The 20,432-nt window shown below is 57.8% G+C and overlaps 1 protein-coding gene across 1 annotated transcript in view; it reads left to right on the top strand.

Annotated features, from left to right (window-relative positions):
- Positions 1-20,432, top strand: part of LOC105699198 (protein Shroom) — a 62,984-nt gene that overhangs the window by 19,816 nt on the left and 22,736 nt on the right. Inside the window, exons 2-7 of the mRNA XM_012424017.2 lie at positions 15,920-16,267; positions 16,344-16,656; positions 16,756-16,998; positions 17,072-17,226; positions 17,314-18,111; positions 18,180-19,832. Coding sequence (XP_012279440.1) covers positions 15,954-16,267; positions 16,344-16,656; positions 16,756-16,998; positions 17,072-17,226; positions 17,314-18,111; positions 18,180-19,832 — 3,476 coding nt within the window. The 5' untranslated portion in view covers positions 15,920-15,953. The remainder of the gene's footprint in view (positions 1-15,919; positions 16,268-16,343; positions 16,657-16,755; positions 16,999-17,071; positions 17,227-17,313; positions 18,112-18,179; positions 19,833-20,432) is intronic.

Here is a 20,432-nt window from a genome sequence, read left to right as displayed (position 1 = left end):
GTTACGAGCGGTCCATGGAAACCGTCCCGTGTCACGCGACCGCGCTGACGAGAATGGGACGTTTAAATGGATCATTTCTCTTGCTCACGAGGAGGCACGAGGAAGCGGATGCTGCGCCGTGGACGACTCTCTGGGATATTTCCAACCCTTGGAAAGGATATCCACCGACACCACCGTTAGGTTCTGGACCCTGTGTTAGCATCAGCGAAATTCATCTTCAACCTGCTCGGTTCAGTTTTGGTCTCGGTCTTGTAAGGATGATCTGGGTCTCGGTTTTGTACTTCAATTTTCTGTGGAATTGGTCTTGGTTTTATTCTCGAGCTTTTTGTAGAACCGCCGTTCGTCTTACAGTCTTGGTCCTGGTCTTGCAGGGTCGATCTGGCACGTCCCGGACTCGATCTTGTAAATACGGTCGGGTCTAGGTCTTGGTCCTGTCCTTGCACTTTTTACAGAATCTGCTTTTATCTCGATCTTGCAACTATGGCCAGGTCCAGCATCGGCACCGATTTAGCTCACCGGTACCCAGAGCATCCCTCCTCGCACTTTCCAGCGCGATGATCCAGTTCCCGCCGTGACCTCGGCTAAGGCCTGGACTCGATTCGCGGAAACTGTTGCATTCGTCACGTACTTTATGGCAGGGCTCGTTACTGCAGCCTGACAGACGGTGGACAGTCGGAGATATGCACAAAGCGATCCGTTGCGGCGGCTAGAAGGGGCCATTCGGGCATCAGGGGCCGCGAACGGAGACGTCCGCCATTGTCCGTCCAGTCCATCGAGGTGTCTTTCTGCGGTGAGCTCGAGGAGACCTGCAAAATGTCCTGGTTTCCTAGGCAAGCTCCCTCGTGTTGGTCCCTTTGGTCGCAACCCGATCCTGGCTTGGTTGGTGGATCGCGTTATGCAACTCGAACTCGGAGGAGCCCGAGGACCGCGAGGACGCAATCGGCCTGGCGAACGAATGACCGCGATCTATCGGGTCGCGGATCTCGCGGATAGAAATCGCGGGATCACTTTCACGGGGTGGAAACCGTGAAACTCGGTCCCGCTCCCACGGTGTTGCGTCGCGAGTCCCCCGCACTTGAAGACGCGGAGCCCGGTCACGAGTGGAGCGATATATATTAATACATCCGCGCGATATACGCCGTCCAGCCCCGGGTGTATGGGTCCCGAACGCGGACTTCCGGCTCGAGTAAAGTGCATGAAATATGCCTACCCCGGAGTCACGATCAGGTCCGGGACGGAAGGAGCAGGACTCGGGGATCGGGGGACGATTCCCAGGATGGAGGCGCCCGGGAGATTAGCCACCCGAGTTCGTTATTATGCATGCAGGCGCCTTCGGGGAGCCCGGCCAGTCATCGATCACTGTAATCCTTCCGAGAGCGGTGTCAGGAAGAGGACCCTCGCCAGGATCGGAGTCTGGGCGAAGCTGGCTCCATCGAGACCAGGTGCGAGTCTCCAGGAATGGAGAGGAAGAGGCAACGGGTCCGGGACTTGGAAGACATCGAAGTCCCCGGTTCGGGGGGATTCTGGAAAAAAAGTACGAGGACATCTGTAAAGCTCTCGGCAGGATGTCGGAGCCTTGGTCCCTGGATGTTAGCTCTATCGGGAGGTCCTCCTTTCGTCCCATCGAGTTAAGCCAAGTTGTCCTATGACTTAGGGCGTTGGAGGTCCAGTCCCATACTTTGGGGTCCAGGACCAGAAGAGGACTTTTTCTTTCCCCAGTGCCCATGATCCTGGGTTTCGCTAGCGGTTCTCGCGTGCCTCTTCCTGGCGATCGATCCGGGGCTCTGCGAGCGGAGAGCCTCTTTCTCCGTTCCGTTAGCCGGCGCCTCGTTCCCGTGGAAAACGGATTCGTTAAACGCAGAAACCCGGCCACCGATCCGCTCAGGGAAGCCGCGGCTCCTTCGCCGACGGTCCGGACTCCATTACCGATCCGCCTGGCTCGAACGACCCGGCAGATATGCCCGCGGATAGGTCCTCGTTAGAGGACCTTCACCCGGCTCGATGGACCCTACATGGGCGCTTGGCGTTTAACGGGCGCCCTGTCCGCGACGTCGCGGCGCGTCGTTGCACAATGACGATCCACCGGTTACCTCACCGGCCGCCTCCTCTTGGTCCGCGATAAAAACTTTCTCCCTCTCCTGGGAGACTCTTCTTTCTCTTCCGAGTGTGTCCCTTTAGTCGAGATTACCGCTCCGAGCTGTAACGGCGTCGGGCGCACCGGGGCACCACCCCACCACCTCTCGGGTGTGCACCACCACACACCTGTGCTCCCACACAAGCCGGAGGGTCGCCACTCCGAGTGAGCGATATTCAATGACCAGGTTGAAGATCGTTTGATAGGGAGTGCAACCTGGAGAGGCCCTGGCTTGGCGTTAATCGCCAGTTGTGTCATGGACCCACCGTCCACCGCGGAAGAAGCGGTCCCCTCCGGTAGCCCGGCATCGCTAGGCGTTAAAAACGCAATAAAAACTTTCTCCAACTCACGAGAGCACGGGTCCTCTCTCTCTCTCCCTCTCTCTGTCTCGTATCTCTTTAACCGAGATTACTGCCTCGGGCCGCCCGCGTCAACCATAACAGGGCACTGCCGCATTATGTGGGGCGCGCCGTGGAGAGGGCACGTCGTTAGGCGTGAACGATATTCAGCGACCGGACCGAAGCCTTTTCACGGGGGATCTTCACCTCGGAGGTCCTTCACCTCCGCTGGATCTCCCAGGACGATCGAGGAAACGACTGGCTGGGTCTTTGTTCCTCTTAGTCGGTCCTGGGCAAGAGCACCGCATCTAGGAAGGACTCCGGTTCCACATTTCGCGATGTGTGCTTGTGGGTGTGACGTATCCAGAGCGCGCTCCACCGTGGGATTCCGCAATCCTGGGAGATGACGTACGGCGCGGATCGGTTGGGTCGCCGTCGTGTCTGCCTCTTAGTCGCTGCACCGTTACCTAACCTCAGGAATATGTGTAATCGCACACGCGTGCTAGTTATCCTCCCCCACTCCCCTCTTTCTCTCGGAAACCGGCGTCGTCGCCTCTCAAAGGTACACCGTCGGGTCGCGCAGGGTCAAGCCGGATCGGTTGGGAGTAATCGGACCTGGGCGACGTCCGACTCCGCCATTTTCCAATCGTTGCTCGCTGTTGACCCTCGGCGTCGCGACAAGTGCACTCTACCCGGGGATTTCAACGCCCGCCCGAGCAATGTCGCCTGCACAAGCGATGTCGTTCGCTCAGGCGATGTCGCCTGCACAAGCGATGTCATCCGCACATGGTGAAACGCACTTTATTTGGAGACCTCGACGCCCGCACAAGCGATGTCGCCTGCACAAGCGATGTCATCCGCACATGGTGGAGCGCATTTCACCCGGAGACCTTGACGCCCGCAACATGGCGGTGCGCGATCTCGTAAATCGCACTTAAACGATCTTATCTTAACGATCCAGGTTTTCACGGCTGATTTTGAATTCCGCTCAGAAACATTCTTTCTCTCTCCCGATGAGCTCTAGATTTTAGCGAAGCCTAGAGACGAGGATACCAGAGCAGCGCCTTTGTCTCCGTTCTCGCTCGCTTTTCCCGTTCTTGGGCGAAAGGCTAACCGGAGGTTGCAGCTCGATCGTGACGTTGGCCTTTGTTGGCTCCCTGCTCGCGGGACGTGGCGGCGCCTCTGGGGTCACCGGGGACCCCGACGCCGAGGTGGGCGTCGCTTGGCCAATCGCGCCAGTCGCTCGCCCCGCGCACCGGTCGAGCTGCATTGGACCGAGGGCATTGTGCAATCCGGGGCACCGTGAGCCGATCCAGCCAAGTTCACACGAGCCTCCTGGATGCGGTTTCCCGGCTCAAGGGCGCCGCGGCCGGGGTTCCTCCTTCGGGCCCGCGGGTCCGCGACCCCCCGCGGCGCGGCCGCGCCTCCACGTGGTCGGGTTTCGTTGCATAACGGTATTATCTCGGCCGAGGGGATTTGCGGGAACTGGCACAACCGCGGATCGCCGAGTTTCCCGGGGAGAGGGATTGCTCCCGCCGAGTTCGCGCCACTTTCGTGATCGACGAGGCCTGCGGCGAGCAAGAAGCGAGTCCTCGATCGGCCGCCGAAGAAGAGGATGCCGCGGACGCCATCTTGCTGCGGGATGCTGCCTCTTCCGCGACGGAGAAATCGAGACGCGGGGTTTTATTTAAAGGAACGGGCTGAAAAGTCGCGTCTTCGATGCTCTTCGCCGTTTGGTCCTCCTTTTGGCGAGAGGGCCCTTCGAGCACGTCGAGTCCGATGAATACGAAGCCCAATGAACATCGCCTCGAATGAGCCTCGCCGCGCAGGCGTGCATTAATCGATCCGACGTCTCGATAGCGATCGATTGGCAGCCTTTTCGACCTTAAAGGAAGCCGACATTCCGTGACCTTGGGGTCCGTGGCCGATGCGGAGTGACAGGCTGGCGAGGCTTCTTCCGGCTTCTCCGGTGATCCTCGATCGACCATGGCGGCCTTTTCATGGTCCCCGTGGTCACGAGAAAATTCCGGAGAATTTCCCTGGGGTCGTTTTCAAAAATGTTTATCGATTTAGTAGGATCCTCGTAGGACGGATCCACGAGGAACCAAGCCACGACGTCGTTTCTCGTTTTATCCGTTTCCGCCGGCGTTCTCGGCGCCTCCAAGAAGTCGTCCTAATTCTGCCTCGAAACCGGCCCCGCTCAAAAAGTGACCTCGATGAGATCCCCGGTTCTCGGAATCCCGCGAAGAAGACGGTCCCATTCGGCGGAAGGGGCGCGGATTTTCAGGAGGCGCCGAAGAAACGCCGCCGCCTTCCCGCTCTTACCCAGCGCACCTGGCCGTAATTCCGCAAGCTAAAGCTCTCCGCGGGCCTTGCGTCACCTTAACACCGCATCTTTGTCAATTACTGTCGGTGTCTTATGCCTCGGCCGCGCGGAAAAATGGCGGCTCTGCGGCCGGGGCCTTAAGCAGTCGATGGGGAACCGGTCGACTCCTCTTTTTGCATTTTTACGCGTTCGCATTTTTGTCGCCGTGCACCGGGACACCAGGCCAGGACTTCGGGGCCCTCGCGACGGGGTTCCCAGGATTCCGCAAGTGCTCTTTACGAGCGGACCGTACGAGGGCCCGCTCGCTCCTGGCGTGGATAAACGCTTCGTTACACGTGCTTACATTCCCCGAGTCCGGAGGACCCAGCCGCGGCGTCTTGGCCGCGGCCATTTAGCTCTTTACGAGACGACCAGCCAAAGAGAGTCTTAAATATCGTTCCCCGGGATATTTGGCCGCAGTCCTTCGCCCTCTACTCGCTACAGTCCCCTTTAAGGACCTCGAAGCGGACCCTGAAAGGCCCCGCTCTCGCGTTAATTCTCCTTTTCGTCCTGGAGAAAAAGGACCCAAGAGTCGCGCTCGTACATCAAGGCTCGACATTTAATGGGGAATTCCTGACGCTTGGATTTCGGCAACGCGATCCGCGTTTAAAGTCCTTTTTAGACGTCGCTCTGGGCGCTGCAAGGCCCTGGTCGAATTTCAGGGCTCGACTTACGCCACCTTCGGGACCTCCGACAACGTCCTGGCGTCCTGAGGTATCGGGTGCCGATCGAGGATGAGTCCCTACTTCCCTGGACGGGACTCCAGGCACCCAGGGGACCCAGGACACGCGCGAGGGTATATATGCCTTTATGTCCGCGCGTAATCACGCGAGGTCCGCCCACGATGTCGCGAGCTGGGAACCAACTGGTTTGTCCGGTCCGTTGAATCGATCGCTCGACAATGGCCGCCCTGGTGACAATTTGAGGGCTCTGGGAACTTCAATAGTCGCCGAAGTCTAGATGGGAAGGGATGTTAAGGGGTTCTTCAAGGTTTGCGTTGGCGAACGCCCTCCCTGGAGAACGGTCCTTCTGGCGAACGCGCGCCCTCGGTTCTCCACCGGGAAGATCGGCAGCCGCTTCCTCGAGCAGCGTGACGGCCGCTGCGGATCATTTATCACCGCTTCAGGGTACGCACGTACACGCGGACACGCAACGGGGGCACCCGAGCCGGAGCATTAGCGGGTTCTCGCGTCCGCGCGTAAAAGGAAGCCATCGCCGGGCCCGGATCGCCGTCCATTATGGCACCTATAGCGAGGCGACGTGCCCGCGCTAATCCCAAGATCGATCGGCCCGATCGATCCGCGCCGATCGCACCGATCGGCTTCGGTTTCTAGGCCCTGGCGTCACCCGCTATCGCCGCCGATCGACTTCCCATTTTCACCCCATTGTCCCTCCACCTGAGGAACTTTCCAAAACACTCCTGCAAGACCGATCGGTACGGTTAGTGCCTGATCGCGGCTCTCTCTTTTTCGACGATTGCTTCACCTCGAAGTCGGGTTTAACGGAGAGCAAATTCGAGTTTGGACTCGGAGTCTTGGTCTCACTTTTGTGCAAGATCAAGATTCGATTGGGAAATACCAAAATCAAGAACAAGGCCTGATGGTAATTGCAAGGCAAAGACCATGGCAGTCTTGGCCTAGCGTTTGCTCGTCACCTGTCGGAATCGTTACCCCTTTAATAGGTCTCGCGCATATCGTAGCGCCATTTTTCTATCGATCCTTCGAGTTATTATCTTTAATCGGAGGGGATCAGGATTCGCGGCAACACCCTGGCTACGTGTCCAGCAATTAACTCGCAATCCGAGATCGCCGAAGAGACAGCGCCATTTCGCAAGCGCCGACTTGAAGGAAAGAGTGATCACGGTTGCGTAATGTAAATTGATTACGATCGGTTCGACCATCTAGGAGAGCGACGCGGGGCAGCTAGGATTCCGTGTTTTACCCGCGTTTTTCGGGGAATTAATGACATGGGTTTAGGCCCCCGACGTATATCGGGCTGCAAATTCAATTTCTATTTCCCTACGGCATTATCGGTGACTCCGCGCCGGAACGGCCCGTGAACGGGTGCGTTAACTTCTTTTCGCGATCCCAATGTGCGCGGCCGACCGCATTGCGGAATATTCGTTATTTCGCGGGAGCCAACCGGTCGGAAAATACTCCATGACACGGCCGGCCGAGCGGATCCGCGAGAAAAAGGGCGAAACGTTGGAAATGGCGGGAGGTGCGGGAGATTTTTCCCTACCGTCGGGAGACATTCCGAATTCCTCGGCCGTTGGGACGCTCGTTAGACCGGAGGGTTTGCGAGGTGTCAGGCGAGGGGACAGTCCCGACTTCTCCCTGGAGGAGGAAGAGCTTGGAATGTCGGGGGATTAATTGAAACGAGGAGTCCCTTCGAAGAAGGGGCCCGGCGGTTGCAAGGGCCGCCTCGTTCGGTCTCGATCTCTCGACTCGAGGAGGTCCTTCTTCGGCGAGGGCCTCGAAGGATCCCTCAGGGTGGGGACCGAGTCGCCGCTTTTGGCACCTCGCCCACGCGAGGCCGATTTCGCGATTCTGGACACACTTTCACTCGGTTCCATCCGAGGTCGCGCCTTGGGTGTCCCGAGGTGAGGTTCTCGTTTCGAAGACGAGGACGCGAGGGACGAGAAGATGGCCGGACCCGTTCTCCAGGACCCGGTGAGGACTTCCACGGAGCCCGTCCCCCGAGGAGAAACCTCGTCTCGGGAGCGAGCGGTTCGTCTTCCGGGACGAGGCTTCTTCGTGGAAGATCCGTGCCGAAGAAACCTCGGGGAACGAGGAGGACCCTGATGGAACGCCGACATTCCTCGGCGCAGCGACATCTGTTTCAGGCCCGTTCCGCGTTCCTCTCTGCCTGTTCTCCGGTCTCCGTTCTTCTCCGAGAGGAGGGGCGAGGACGTTTTGTCACGTAATTGCGATCGATCCTCCCGAGGCAGCTCTCGGATCGCGGACGGAGTTTCTTCGGCACGTAGGGCCCGATGTGACCGTAACGGCGCGCCGAAAAACTTGGCCTCCTCGAGGCGACTCTCGCCGGAATGCAGCTCTCGTCGAGCAGGTCCCAAGGGTCCTGGAAATTGGACGGCCAAAGGTTGGCCTTGAAGGTTCAACGAAACCTAACTGGCACGTCGATGGGTCCTTGTTCCGAGGGGTTGCGGATCCTTGTTCCAGAGTCGGGGCGAGTCTTTATCCTGGGGAGGTTATGGGTCCTTGTCTTGAGGTGTCTACAGATCCTCGGTCTGACATGGCTACGAATCCTTGTCCTGGCTCGGCTAAAAATCCCTATCCCGTCCTAGCTGACAATTCTTGTCCGCCTCAGCTGTAAATCCTTGTCTTGGCGAGTCTGCAAATCGTTGCCCAGGCTCAGCTGGGAATCCTTATCTCGGCAAGGCGGTAAATCCTTATTCTAACTCAGATGAAGACTTTTGTCCCGGCCCGGCGTCGAATCCTTGTTCTTCCCCAGCAACGGATTCTTGTCTCGCCTCGGCTGTAAATCCTAGTCTCGGCATGGCCACGAATTCTCAGCTGCGAATTCTTATCCTGGCATATCTGAAAATTCTTATCCTATCTCAGCCGGGAATTCTCGTCCTACCTCAACTGCAAATCTTTGTCTTGGCACGGCTGCGATTCCCTGTTCCGGCTCGACTGGGAATTCTTATCCTGCATCGGCTTTAACCCCTTGTCGTATAACACGACTCCCCTTTTCAGCTGCAAATCCGGGCTCAGTTTTGATTTGAATTTTTATCCTGCCCCAGCTGGGAATTTTTATCCTGCCTCTACCAATTCCTATCCCACCCAAGCTACGAATTCTCGTCCCAGCACGGTCGCAAATCCTCATTCCAGCTCAGCCGCGAATCTTTCCTCCCCGACTCGGTCGGCAACCGAACAGCCTCCTGAGATTCTCAGTGGCCAGGGATGCATCCTTGCTATCTCCTCGGGACTCGCTTCGCGTCCATTATCCTCGGCGGGTCTCCAAGACTCACGGGGAGGCCGCGGCCGATAAGGTCCGGGGATTCCGTGGAAACGGGCCAGAGGACTCGGCGGTGAGATAAATCTCGGCGGTGGTTCGCGCGATGCCCGTCTCGGGGCGCGAGAGAGAGAGAGAGAGACCCGCGAGACGTATCAGATACTCGCAGCGTGAGTTATTAGTACACCCGGCGCGAGCGGCGAGGAGAAAAGTCCCGCGAGTTGCGCGTACAGAGTGTACCTACTCTCAGGTACGCTCGGGTACGCTCCCGCGAGATCGGCAGATAGAGAGGTGCCTCCTCCCTCCTCTTCCCAGCGTCTCGTCCGGCCTCGTCCGAGGCCCTCTTCGAAGGCCGTGGGCGCACATCCGCCGCGAGTTCATTGTCGCGGGACGGACGGAGGAAATGGCCGATTAATTGCCGACATTACCGGCCGATATCTAGCCGGCAGGGTGTGCGCCACCCCGTGGCGGCCATTATGTCGAGGCTGGGACCGCAGGTGCAGTTGCGGCCGCTCCTGGCCGAGATACTCCGAGATTTCCTGCCGGTCGCAGGACCCTCCCGTTCCCCTGGCGCCCATTACTCGAGATCCATCTGGCCTGCCTGGAAGGACCCGAAGGGTCCTGCAAGGATCCAAAGGGACCTGCAAGGATCGAAAGGGTCTTGCAGGAATCCGAGGGATTTGCTTAAGACCCCGACTCTTGGCCGAAAATCTCTCCTTCAAGAATTCCTTGAGGCCAAGGTGGGGTTCTTGGGATCGCGTTTCATGGGGACCAGAGGCGCGATCGGCGCTCGACCGAAATCGACACCGGCGAATTAAAATCGGGCCCACTGGCTGGACCGGTTGATGACATCTGGCCGACGTCGGAGGTGCCGAACCGGTCGAGGTGCTCTTCGGGGCGAAGCCCGCCACGGGATAGGGGATTCCTATGGGAAGCCGGTAGCGTCTTCGGCGCTCGCTCGATTAGAGACCCGGCCCTTGACGCGCTCCTTCGGCATGGCGATGTGGACAGGTGGCGATGCAAATTATTCAATTAACGTCCGGGCCCTGAGGCGGGACCGCTCGGAAGAGTCGAGGGAGCCGCCGAAGAGACGGCGAAGCGACGACCAAGAGATGGCGAAGAAACGACGAAGAGACGAATTCACGCTCGACTCATCCCTCTAAATGGTTCAATTCGATCGAAATTGTGAATCTAGGAATTAATAAAAAATTTGGATGAAGAATACCTTAGAGCGCAGGAACTTCTTCATCGATTAAAATCTTACTTTGTGCCTTAGCCAATTAATTTTGAATCCAGGATCGAAATGGACGAGGGGGAAAGGACCTATCCCACGGAAAGGAACGGACCATGTACCACGGTATCGTGGAGCCTCTCCTTTCCCTTACTGGAAGAAGATCCCGGGAGCAACCTCCTCGACTCCGAAACCCAGTTTCATCCCGAGATAGATCTCCGGAGCTGGTTCCCTAATTTGCTCGGCAACCTCCTCCCGTAGATCATTACGGGCTCGCGTGCCGGCCGCGGATTCCGTGCGGTTTCCGCCGTAGCGTAGATCCCAATCTACGTCGTGTACCGCAAACAGCGGCTCGGCAAAAGCCAGCCGGCGACATTTATTATCCCCGAGCAGGAACGGTACGTAGCCTGGTGGAGTACGTACAAGTACGAGTACCGCCTACAACCTATCGCCGGTGATCTGGGAGGAAACGGGGCCGCTCGATATCGCGCGGGATAAAGAGGCCCGAAGATCGCAGCATCCATGACCCACTATCGTTGGGCCCTAACCATCGGTGTTTACCTGGTGGACCCCGAAGACACTTAACCCGGAACGACGCCTAACTGTCGGCGCCATAATCGGGGCCTAATCTGGGCGACGCTCTGGGCTGGACCCCATAAGAGAGTCCCCAATATCTCGACATCTCGCTCCCCCCCTGGCCCCTTCCCCTCCCAGTCGACTATCGCCTCCAGCCAATGAAGATCTCATTATCGTTCATTATCGTTATCGGCGCCGCTCGTCGTCTTCGTCCCCTTCTCTTCGGTCCACCTCGGGATGCGATCCGTATCTCGACGTCGAGATCCAGATGCACGGCCGACTTCCTCCTCGTGATAATGGCTGGCTGGCTGTTTTAATTGTTTCGCTTGTACCAAACCCGTCCGATGGGCTCCGATCACGCCAGCGGGATGACCGACGACGTCCAGTCCCTGCTGGATGACAAGGGGTAACAGTACTCGGCTCCCAATGGGTGGTGGGGCTTTGAGGATGTGGATGGGATGGTGGGTGCTTGGTTGGGGGGCATAGGTGGCTGATCATTCGTGGGCGTTGTAACTATGGATATAATGGAGATGGTAATGTCCTCGCTTGAACGAAGGATAGGACCGGTGCTCGTAAAGAAGTCTAACCGCGGTGAAATGTTCCGCGGGAGAAACGGCGATGAGCTAACGCAAGACCATGACCAAGTTCGTGGTAGTCTTGGTTTTCTGCTTTTTGGAAGGCCTAGGTGGATTTAACTCGTCACTGGGTACAAATCGTTAAATGTACGATGGAAATTCCTTAATAGAGTCCTCTAGTTCCCGTTTTAAGAATGAAACGTCACCCTCGGGGGAGGTAGGACGTCGTTTGGGGGGACGTCTTGGTCCATCGCGGCAGACTCCGCTTTGGCCACCGGCGATATTCATAAAACCACTCCGAATGCCTGGACACCGACTCAATGGGATTAAAGTCAATTGCGGCAGGGAGCAGGCTTAAGTCCGAGTCCTTGCCGAGATGGCACCCACACCCGCAGGTCCCACGCCAATGGGCGCCAAGTCGAGCGAGCCCGGCTCGAGAAGGACCGGTTCTCCGGTTCTCCGGTTCTCTGGTTCTCCGGTTCTCCGGTTCTCACTTCTCCTCGGATCCGTGTACTCGGCTCTTATGGCACCCCACGGGTCTCTCGATCGTCCCCCTGCACCCCCCAGGCTCTTTTTCCAGGGGGCCAGGAATCCTGGGGGTCTCCGCGTAGACCCTGCCAGGACCTCTCTTCTCCCCTGAGGACTTCCACCTGGGGGCATCCAACTCGGAGGAATCCAAGTGGGAAAGTTTTCGGATCCTCTAATAAGCCCAGCCGAGTCTATCGTGGCTCGTCACCTTCCCGGAGGAACGAGGAAACGCGAGAGGACGGTTCCACGCAAGAAACCCGCCGCGGTTCAGTCGCATCATGCGGCCGGCAAGAAACGTCCCCTCGTCTTCCAGAGGACGTCCCGTCCACCCGGGGCGACGTTTCCCTGGGGAAGAAACCCGCTCGGCGAGGCGCGACGTGGGACTTGCTTTGATATGAGTTTACGTCGGCGCGATAAGTCCCTGGATGAAATTGTCGGACTCGGTCCCGTCCAGGTGATCGGCTCGGAGTGACCGGTTGTTATAGGTGCTGGAGACCTTCTCAGGCTTACCAGGACGCGGAATAGGAGGCACTCTGGAAATCATTCCTGGGATGGGAAAAATCCTGGCGTTAATTATACCGAACACGTGGGCCCCACTGCGCCGAGGAGGTGTCTTCCAGTCCCGATTCCTGGGGAGAGGAGCCGGGATGGCACAATCGATGGGTACGTCGGAACCGATACTCCGGTGCAGATCAATGGGATCGATTGAATCGAAGGAGCTTGACGTAACTGGCGTATCGGCCAGAGGAATGCCAATCGGTCGGGCACAATGGAGCATTGTTTGGCGGATTCACCGGCTTCTTCCCGCTTCACCTGGCCCCTGGCCAGGGGAGACCAGGTTCCTCTGAATCGCCATTCCGATGTTAATTGCTCCCCGTTCCAGCGTGTCCCATGCCGCAAAAATCCGGCCGGGATTTTTCGCCGGACTCGCCGGGACGGAATCGCGTTTCAGTGCGTTTTCTCCGCCGCTCCGTGTTTCCGGGAGATTCGGTGGGTATTTATCGTGAGAGGCGGCATTAATGGTGTCTCGTAAATCAGGCTTAATGCTTGACGCTTCGCTCGCAACCGATAAACGGTCACGGAGTTACGGTTTATCGGTTTCGCAAAGAGGCGAGCGAGGAGGGCCCCCTCAGGAAGGAGGAAGGCGCTCGTCGAGGTTTTGCCGTAGAGCCGGAGGAAATCACTCTCCGTCGGTTTCCCCGGCCGAGGATTTTTCTCCCATTCTTGCAGAACGCCTCCTAATGGCGCGAGCCGGTGGAGCAACCGGCCCCGCTCTAGAGGGGGCCCCATAACCCGGGTGCCCTGGCACGCACCCATTGGGAAGCTTAGGGCCCCTAAGACCCTCCCTGGATCCCTCTTCCCACGGGATTCCCATGAAACGGGAAAACCCCATCGATACGTGCCCCGGAATGCCTCGATCGGTTGCGTCAAAGAGAAACGAGAGCGAAAAGAACGACGAGGCACGTTCTCTGGAGCTCTCGTCCATTATAAAGGCACCCGGTACAAACTGGGCCTCTGGTCGTAAATCGAGGAACTTTCGAGGGGCTTTTGGAATAAGTGGAGAACGGATCTCCGGGAAAGAGGAGCACCGAGTCGGAGGACCTCCTCGAGGTCGTCGATCGCGTCCTCGTCTTATTCCGGCGAGGCACGCGGCACCTCGCGGGTTTTTAATTTCACCTTGCAGATAGAGGCCCGAATGTGCCCTGGGCCTGGAGAAGTAGGATCCGACTCTTAAGAAGAAGATATGTCTCGGAGGGCCCATTTTTCGGGGGTCTTAAGGACGTAAATCGCGCGGCTTCCGACAGCCGTTGAAATAAATGGAGCCGGCCTTCTGGGGAGAGGTGCGCCGGGAAGGAGCGTCCCCCGGGATCTTCGGGAGCGGGATCCTTTTTTCTCGCTTTAAGCCGACCGACCGGCTACCGTTCGTCGAGAAGAAAGAGAGGGAAGCGGTCCAGAGGCTGCGGGGCCCACGCAGCGGAGACCCGGCACTGCCGCCAACGCGGCCCACGGCGGAGAGAGATCATAATTCTGGACCCGGTGGAAGAATCGGACCCCATTTCCATACCGGCGACCCACGAGTCGCTCCCGTTCCTTTTCTGCCGTGGTTTTTAGAGATCGTCAGGGGCAAAAGGCCCAGAAACCCTTTCCATCGATCTAAAAAAGAGATTAAGGGTGTCCATGCGCATACGAGGCTCGAGGACGGAACGGGCGGCGGCCATCTTTCGTTGCCGACGTTCTCCCTGATTTTATAACACACAGTAACTGTTATCGCCATGTGGAATTTTTATGTTCTTAGTAACAACGTACAGCTCAATTTCGCAATCTTTACACCTCTTGGCGTGCGTTTAATCGAGCGTCGACGAAGTCGCCAACATCGATTTTGACTTACTCGAGTTCCAATTCGTCCGACTGGAATCCAACGTTGTGGCATTCGTGTTTCAATTGGAAGGTACATGACCCTTTTCTTGACCCTCCGAGGTTATTCCCCAGGTTCCGATCCTCGGGACTCGAGACCCTCCTCCAGGACTCATTTCCATTCCACCTCGTTACGCGGAAGATATTCGTCACGAGATAGAGCCTCGTCCGTTCTCGACGGCTCTCTGTCAACAGTTGCCTCCCACCTACGAGAGAACTGGTTCCCGGTTCCTCTCGATCTCCCGCGGGTTCCTCTAAATTAGTCTGGGTTTTCAGAGCATTGTCAATCATAGAAAGCACCGGACGTCAACATGCCCTCCCTCGTCGAGGTCGTCCTATTTCACGGTGGATGCAACCGGTGGTTTCGGAACGAATCGAGCGTTGCTACCGGGCCTTGGTTTTCCTCCTTCCTTTTTCCCCTCCTTAAACTCTCGTTACCGCGACGCCCGATCGCGGGATCGAGGAGAGGATCAATGTCGATCGCGGCCGATACCCGTTCCCGGTCTCCCAAGATATCGCTCTCCGGAATTACAGGGGAGGTCCGAGTCAACGAACTCGGCGCGCATTAATTACGTGATGTAATCTCGCCTCTTCTCCTTTTTCCTCGGCCACCACCCGTGAAATTCGCCTCGCCGTTTCTTTCTCTCCTCCATCGATCTCGCTTGGCCCGATCCCCTCGTTTGCGAGCTGCGTCTTGGAGCGACGCTCTCGAGGCTCCTTACTTAAAAAATGACATCCCCCCCCCCGACGATAAGACATGGATAATCTGGATCGTTGTTTCGTTATCCGGTCTTGTATTACTTAAGTGGGAAATATTGAAGAATGGTCGGCGCTGCCGAGGTCTGCATTTCTGCGAACAAAGGGTCTTACGTTCGAAGGGAAACGAATCGGCCGCCATCTTGCCCGGCTCGAAACTCGACTCCCAACACCCGAGAGCTCGCAATTAAGCCGCGTGATTTAGGGGACTTCGCGGATAAGGGTTCAATGCTCTCTCTTTCTCCTGCTCCGCGTCACCTCCCGCTCCCGAGGGAAGAGCGAGAGGGAAGAAAAGAGCGAAATAGCCTCCGGGAAGTGACTCGGGATGTGCGGCGTCACCGCTTCTGCTACACTTCCTCCGCGCCTCTCGATGATCCTTCGCCTGTTTTCCAGCCATCGTTGATGGGCTCTTTGCTAGCTCGAGGCGAGTGGACTTCGGAAACGAGACGGAGATGGTTGCGCAATATGAGGGGCCCGAATTGGCAGGATCGATCCTGCGAGGAGGAGCCATCGACCGGTTGATGTCTTCGCGGTGCGATGACATTGGCCTCGATGGTCCCGAGTCCTGCTCGAAGACGAATCCCGCGGTGACTCGATAGGTTTCTTCGTCGATTTTCAGTGGTCCGCTTGTACGACCACCAAGTGCGTGTAAGTGCTCACGCGTGTACGCACTTACACGCGCGAGGACCCTCGAGGCGTTACGCGCCGACATGGCCGCCTGCGAGTACCGTTCGCGAAGAACCAGTGCCGTATCCTGGCGGGTCCTGAGGTCTGAAATCGTGACTCGAAAGGTTAAGTCTCTCGTACTGATCAAAATCGACCTTGATTTTGCAGCCTCGGCAGTTTAGAGTTTAATTCTGTACTCCTAGCTTTGGTTTTGGTCTTTCACTTTTCACAGAAATTTATACTTATGCCGGGAGTTTGGAAAGTGAGGTTAGAGGCGGTCGGAGTTGCAATTTGCGGTTACGCGGCTTCGGCCAGGTGGAGAGGAAGTGAAATTAATTCCGTTCCCCTTTGACCCAGGTGTATCCCGGATGGAGGGGACATCGGTAACACGATGACGGAACTGCAGCCGTCGCCACCAGGATATCGCGGTCAGGATGAAGCTCCGGGTCCGCCTTCCTGCTCCTCGGCGACCTTCAAGTACAGCCACTGTTCCGAGGCTGCCTCTTACAAGGGCTCTCCGCCGTTTCCTGAGGAAAGATATGGCAAGCAGAGTCCTGCGCGCCCGTCGCCTCCTGGTGAATACTATCATCGCAGGAGCGACCCAGCCAGGCGGGAGGGCGAGCTCGGGAACGGGAAGAAATCCACGACTTCCGGTTACAACGAGAGCTACAAGAAGAATACTCCGGGCTACAAGAACGACAGCGGGTAGGTCGACTCTTCTAAGGGTGCGATGAGGCAGACGAGGTTGACCCCCTGGTGATGAGAATTATTTTCCCTTCAGGTACAGCGAGAGCCTTGGATTCGACAGTTTCAGCTTGGCCCTTAACGAGAGGGACGAGGCGTCGCCGCCCCCCACCCCGCCCGTCAGGGACGCGGCCAGCCTTAAGGGCGTCTGTTACGGTCCAGGGCACGAGAAGTACCCATCCTGGCCCAGCGCCCCCGAGCGACACCCCGACAAGGATGCCCATTCTTCGGGGCACAGCGGGTCCCACCGGTCCAACTCCTGGACCGACTACACGAACTACCCCAAGGAGAAGCCGGCCCAGTACACCAGACCCCACATGAAGAAGCCCAACCCTACCTTCACGCAGCAGGTGACACCCGGTGTTCTTTGGTTACTCGTTAGCTCCCAGTTAAACGACTAGAGTCGACGAGTAGACGCCTCGTGATAACCCGAATGGTTCCCCTTTCAGCTGAAAACCGTGATGGAGCGGTGCGAGAAGATACCCGCGGAGACCTTCGAGTCCCGCGGCAGGAACAGCGTTGAAGAAGAGCCCAGACTGTGGCCTCGTGTAGATCGCGAGGGCAAACCTCTGGGTGATGCCGAATACGTGGTGCCATCACCTCCAGAAAGGGAGCAGCAGAGTGCTCAGACCCTCAGCCACGCAGACCTGGAAGCTTATGTCAGGAGCTACCAGGACCCACAGGTGTCCCAGGTGGGTCTGCGGTGCCAGGTAGTTCTTCAGCGTCCTTATGACGGACACTTGGATCATCCTCTTCCTATTATAGGTGGACCTCTACCAGGAAACTGCCCTGACGCAGGCCGGTTTGGAGGAGTACACCAGGGCGCAACATTCCCAGCAAGCCAGCTATGCCCAATCCGAAGGCTACCATAGTTACGTGTCCAGCGTGGACTCCACGACCAACACTCCGTTCCTCGACAGGTATTCGCTTCTCTTAACTCGTAGCGATACGTGCCAGAGGTTATCTCCTCGTTCCCGTGGATGCTACCGCATTCTTTGTCCTTCCAGGCTGAGGCGAGACAGCGAGGCGGTGGCGCAGAGGCCAGCGTCCACCTGGGAAGAGACCACCAGGGAAGGTCGAGACAGCGTGGTGACCACGTCCAGTGGCAGCGCGTCCAGCAGCGAAACCCTGAAGTGGCATGGTTCCATGTCGGATGTCAGCGTTTCCAGCGGATTGCAAGCACGACCAGGGCCCGACAAGTGGCATCACGGCTCCATGTCCGATGTCAGCGTCAACGGCGTAGCCCAGAAGTCCGGAGTGGTCCATGACAAGTGGCAGGGCTCCATGTCGGACGTGAGTTCCGCCGGGATGTCGCCCGCCAAGAGCAGACACAGCGAGAAGTGGCAGAGCACCATGAACGAGCGCAACAAGCACAGCAGGGCCAGTCTTCCTAGCGTCATCGGCCAGACCTCGTCCTCGGAAACACATGAAACCAAGTGGCAGGAGTCCAGCATCGACGAGGACACGCAGGAGCGGAGCAAACTTTCCACTTGGGCAACCACCCCTGCCAAGGATGACCAGGACAAGTACGGATCCTTACGCCAACCGATGCCACAAAGTCCCACCAGGCAGGGGATCGGCGCCTCGCAGAGCCCTGAAGATTGGGATCCGCACCATGGTTCTTTGTCCGATGTCAGCAATAATGGCGTGCAGGGCAGCAAACAGCTGATCGCCCACAGCGCAAGGGTGCAGACGCCGCAGCGACACCACTCCGAGAGTGTCCTCTACTTGGACAGGGAGCGTAGTCAGCGGAAGTTGTACCCTGTGAGCACCACCCAGCCCCAGGACCTTAGCCAGGCCACCAGGTATGTAGAAATGCCCTTGTTTAAGGGGAAGTGTATCAAACGTATGTTCAATAATGGCTGTCTTGCAGGATGACGCCGACCTCGCCTCAGCAGCCGCAGCTATCGGTGGCAGAGAGGATCTGCGAGCTGGAGAAGCAGCAACAGCAGCAACAGCAGATGCGGTACACGTACTTGGACCCTGAAAAGAGACATCGCGTGTCGGACCCGACCCTCAAGGCCATTCAGAAGAAGGCTCTGCTTTCGTTTTATGAAAGGCATCACCAGCCATCTTGGAGGTCCGAGCCCCAATTGGCGCAAGGTGCTGCACCAGCTCCACAGAGTCCTCCACCTCAGCCTCCTCCCAGACCTAGACCTTCCAGCTCGAGGAGAGCCAGCTCAGCGTCGGACTATGCCAGTGGCACTTGGAGAGAGAAGACCAGCAGAGGACAAGGTGCCTCCGAGTTGCCGAGCCCGAAGCACCAGCACAGCAACAGCTGCGGTAGCCTCTCCACGGATCTGCTGGGGCCGGTCATCGTTGGTCCGCCGATCTGCATCGATGACTGGGTGCCCGAGAGACCACCTAAAAAACCCCACCTACGTACCGCCTACAACGATCGTGTTCCCAGTCCTGATTTACCGCCCCCGTCGCCGCCTACCGTCACGGAGAACGAGGTCCTGAACTGTGATGACCCACTGCCGCCACCCCCGCCGGAGCTAAGCGAAAACTCGGAGAACAACAAAGAGAACTCGGTGCCCAGCGAGGAGAAGAAGAGGGACCACGAGCGGTACAAGGCCCAGCCTGAAAGGCACTCTGTAAGAAGGTCGAAGCATTCGCAATCGAAACACGAGAAGCAGAGCAAGTCCTCGCCGGTGAACTCGTCCACGAAGAGCTCCCAGAGCCAGCACTTCGTCAGGGCCTCCACCCTGAAGCACGTAGAGTCGGAAATGGTCGTGGAGAACGGAGTGTCGGCAGGTTTCGCGACCCACAGGATGGTCGCCACCGGCAGGTCCAGTCTAAGGTACCCATCGACCCAGAAGCTGATGGTCAATGGTCGAGTAGCCCCGGTCAGGCGCATCTCGGAGGAGCGGCTCTTCTCCTCCAGACCTCCGGCTCAGCTTCCGGACCTGATCTCCCAGAGATACAGCGATTCCGGGAACCAACGACCAGCACCACAGGTCCCGGTAGAGCCGCGCATCATCCGACAGGAGTCCATGAGAGTGGAGAGCACCAGAACCGACGTGTCGGGCTTGCTGAGGAACGAGAACCAGAGACTGGAGTCCTCCACTGGACAGAGGCCCCAACCCCAGGTGCCGATGGGCGGCGACAGAACCATCCCTGCCCAGCAGAGACCGAATTACTTGCCCATCCCGGAGAATCCTAAAAGTTCATCCCCCAAGTACCCAGACGGTCCCCATTTCTCGGTGGGCAGCCCCATCAAGACTTCCTACGAGGCCAGCACCAAGCTACTCGTTGAAGGTAGTCCCCAGAAGTACCATGACCCCCCGAAATACGTGCCTAACCCCCAGCGACATGCGGAGGTTCCGTCCAGGAACTACTATGCGTTGCCTCCGAAGTACACCGACGCGCCCATGCAGAAACCGCAGCCGCAGAGCCCCCTGGACCGGTACGAGTCGGGATCTCCGTCTTCGCCACCTCCGCCATTGGCTCCGAGGCAGAACACCCCGGGGAGGAAGTCCTTGCCACCACCTCCGAGACCTGCACCTCCACTTGCTCCACCAACGTAAGTATGGAAAACATGTACCGACGAGGTTATAGGAATTTATTGAGAGCATCTGGAGGACGCGAAGAGGCCTCTTCAGGGTCGAGCTCTCGGTAGGGTTCCCACCAGAGGATGTTCCCCTGGACTCTTACGGGCATCGCAAAGGGGAATGATGGATTTCGCGGTTTATGAAAACAGTCGCCTTGTACGGCGGCAGTTAGAGTGCCGTGGGACCACCTCGAAGAGCCCCTCGCGAGTCCTCGTTTCGCTCGACGTCGTAAATCGTGGAAACTTTAAAATCACCTCGGCGTTTACAAGCGATGCTTCTCCCGGTCTCGGCGAGGGGGAGAAAACTTCCGCCCTGCCGGAGCCGCCGCGGATTAGCATAATTATTAATTATATTCTTACTCTCGCACCGCGCACGACCAAATCGTACCGCATTACCATCAGATTATCATTGCAAATCTAACGGCGCTTGTTACGATCTGATTTACGGGCGAATAACTTTCCCTGAATTGCCCCTCGTAACGGTATTAACGACCGCGTCCACATCTCAGGGGGTGTCTCGGGGGAGGGATTGTGGGGCTCCAGTGTAGCCCTGACAATCCAAAGGATGCTTTA

Source organism: Orussus abietinus, unplaced genomic scaffold (genome assembly GCF_000612105.2).
Source record: "Orussus abietinus isolate OABI.00-Male unplaced genomic scaffold, Oabi_2.0 scaffold3, whole genome shotgun sequence".
Lineage (NCBI taxonomy): Eukaryota > Metazoa > Arthropoda > Insecta > Hymenoptera > Orussidae > Orussus > Orussus abietinus.
This window is presented reverse-complemented; position numbering and strand designations above follow the sequence as displayed.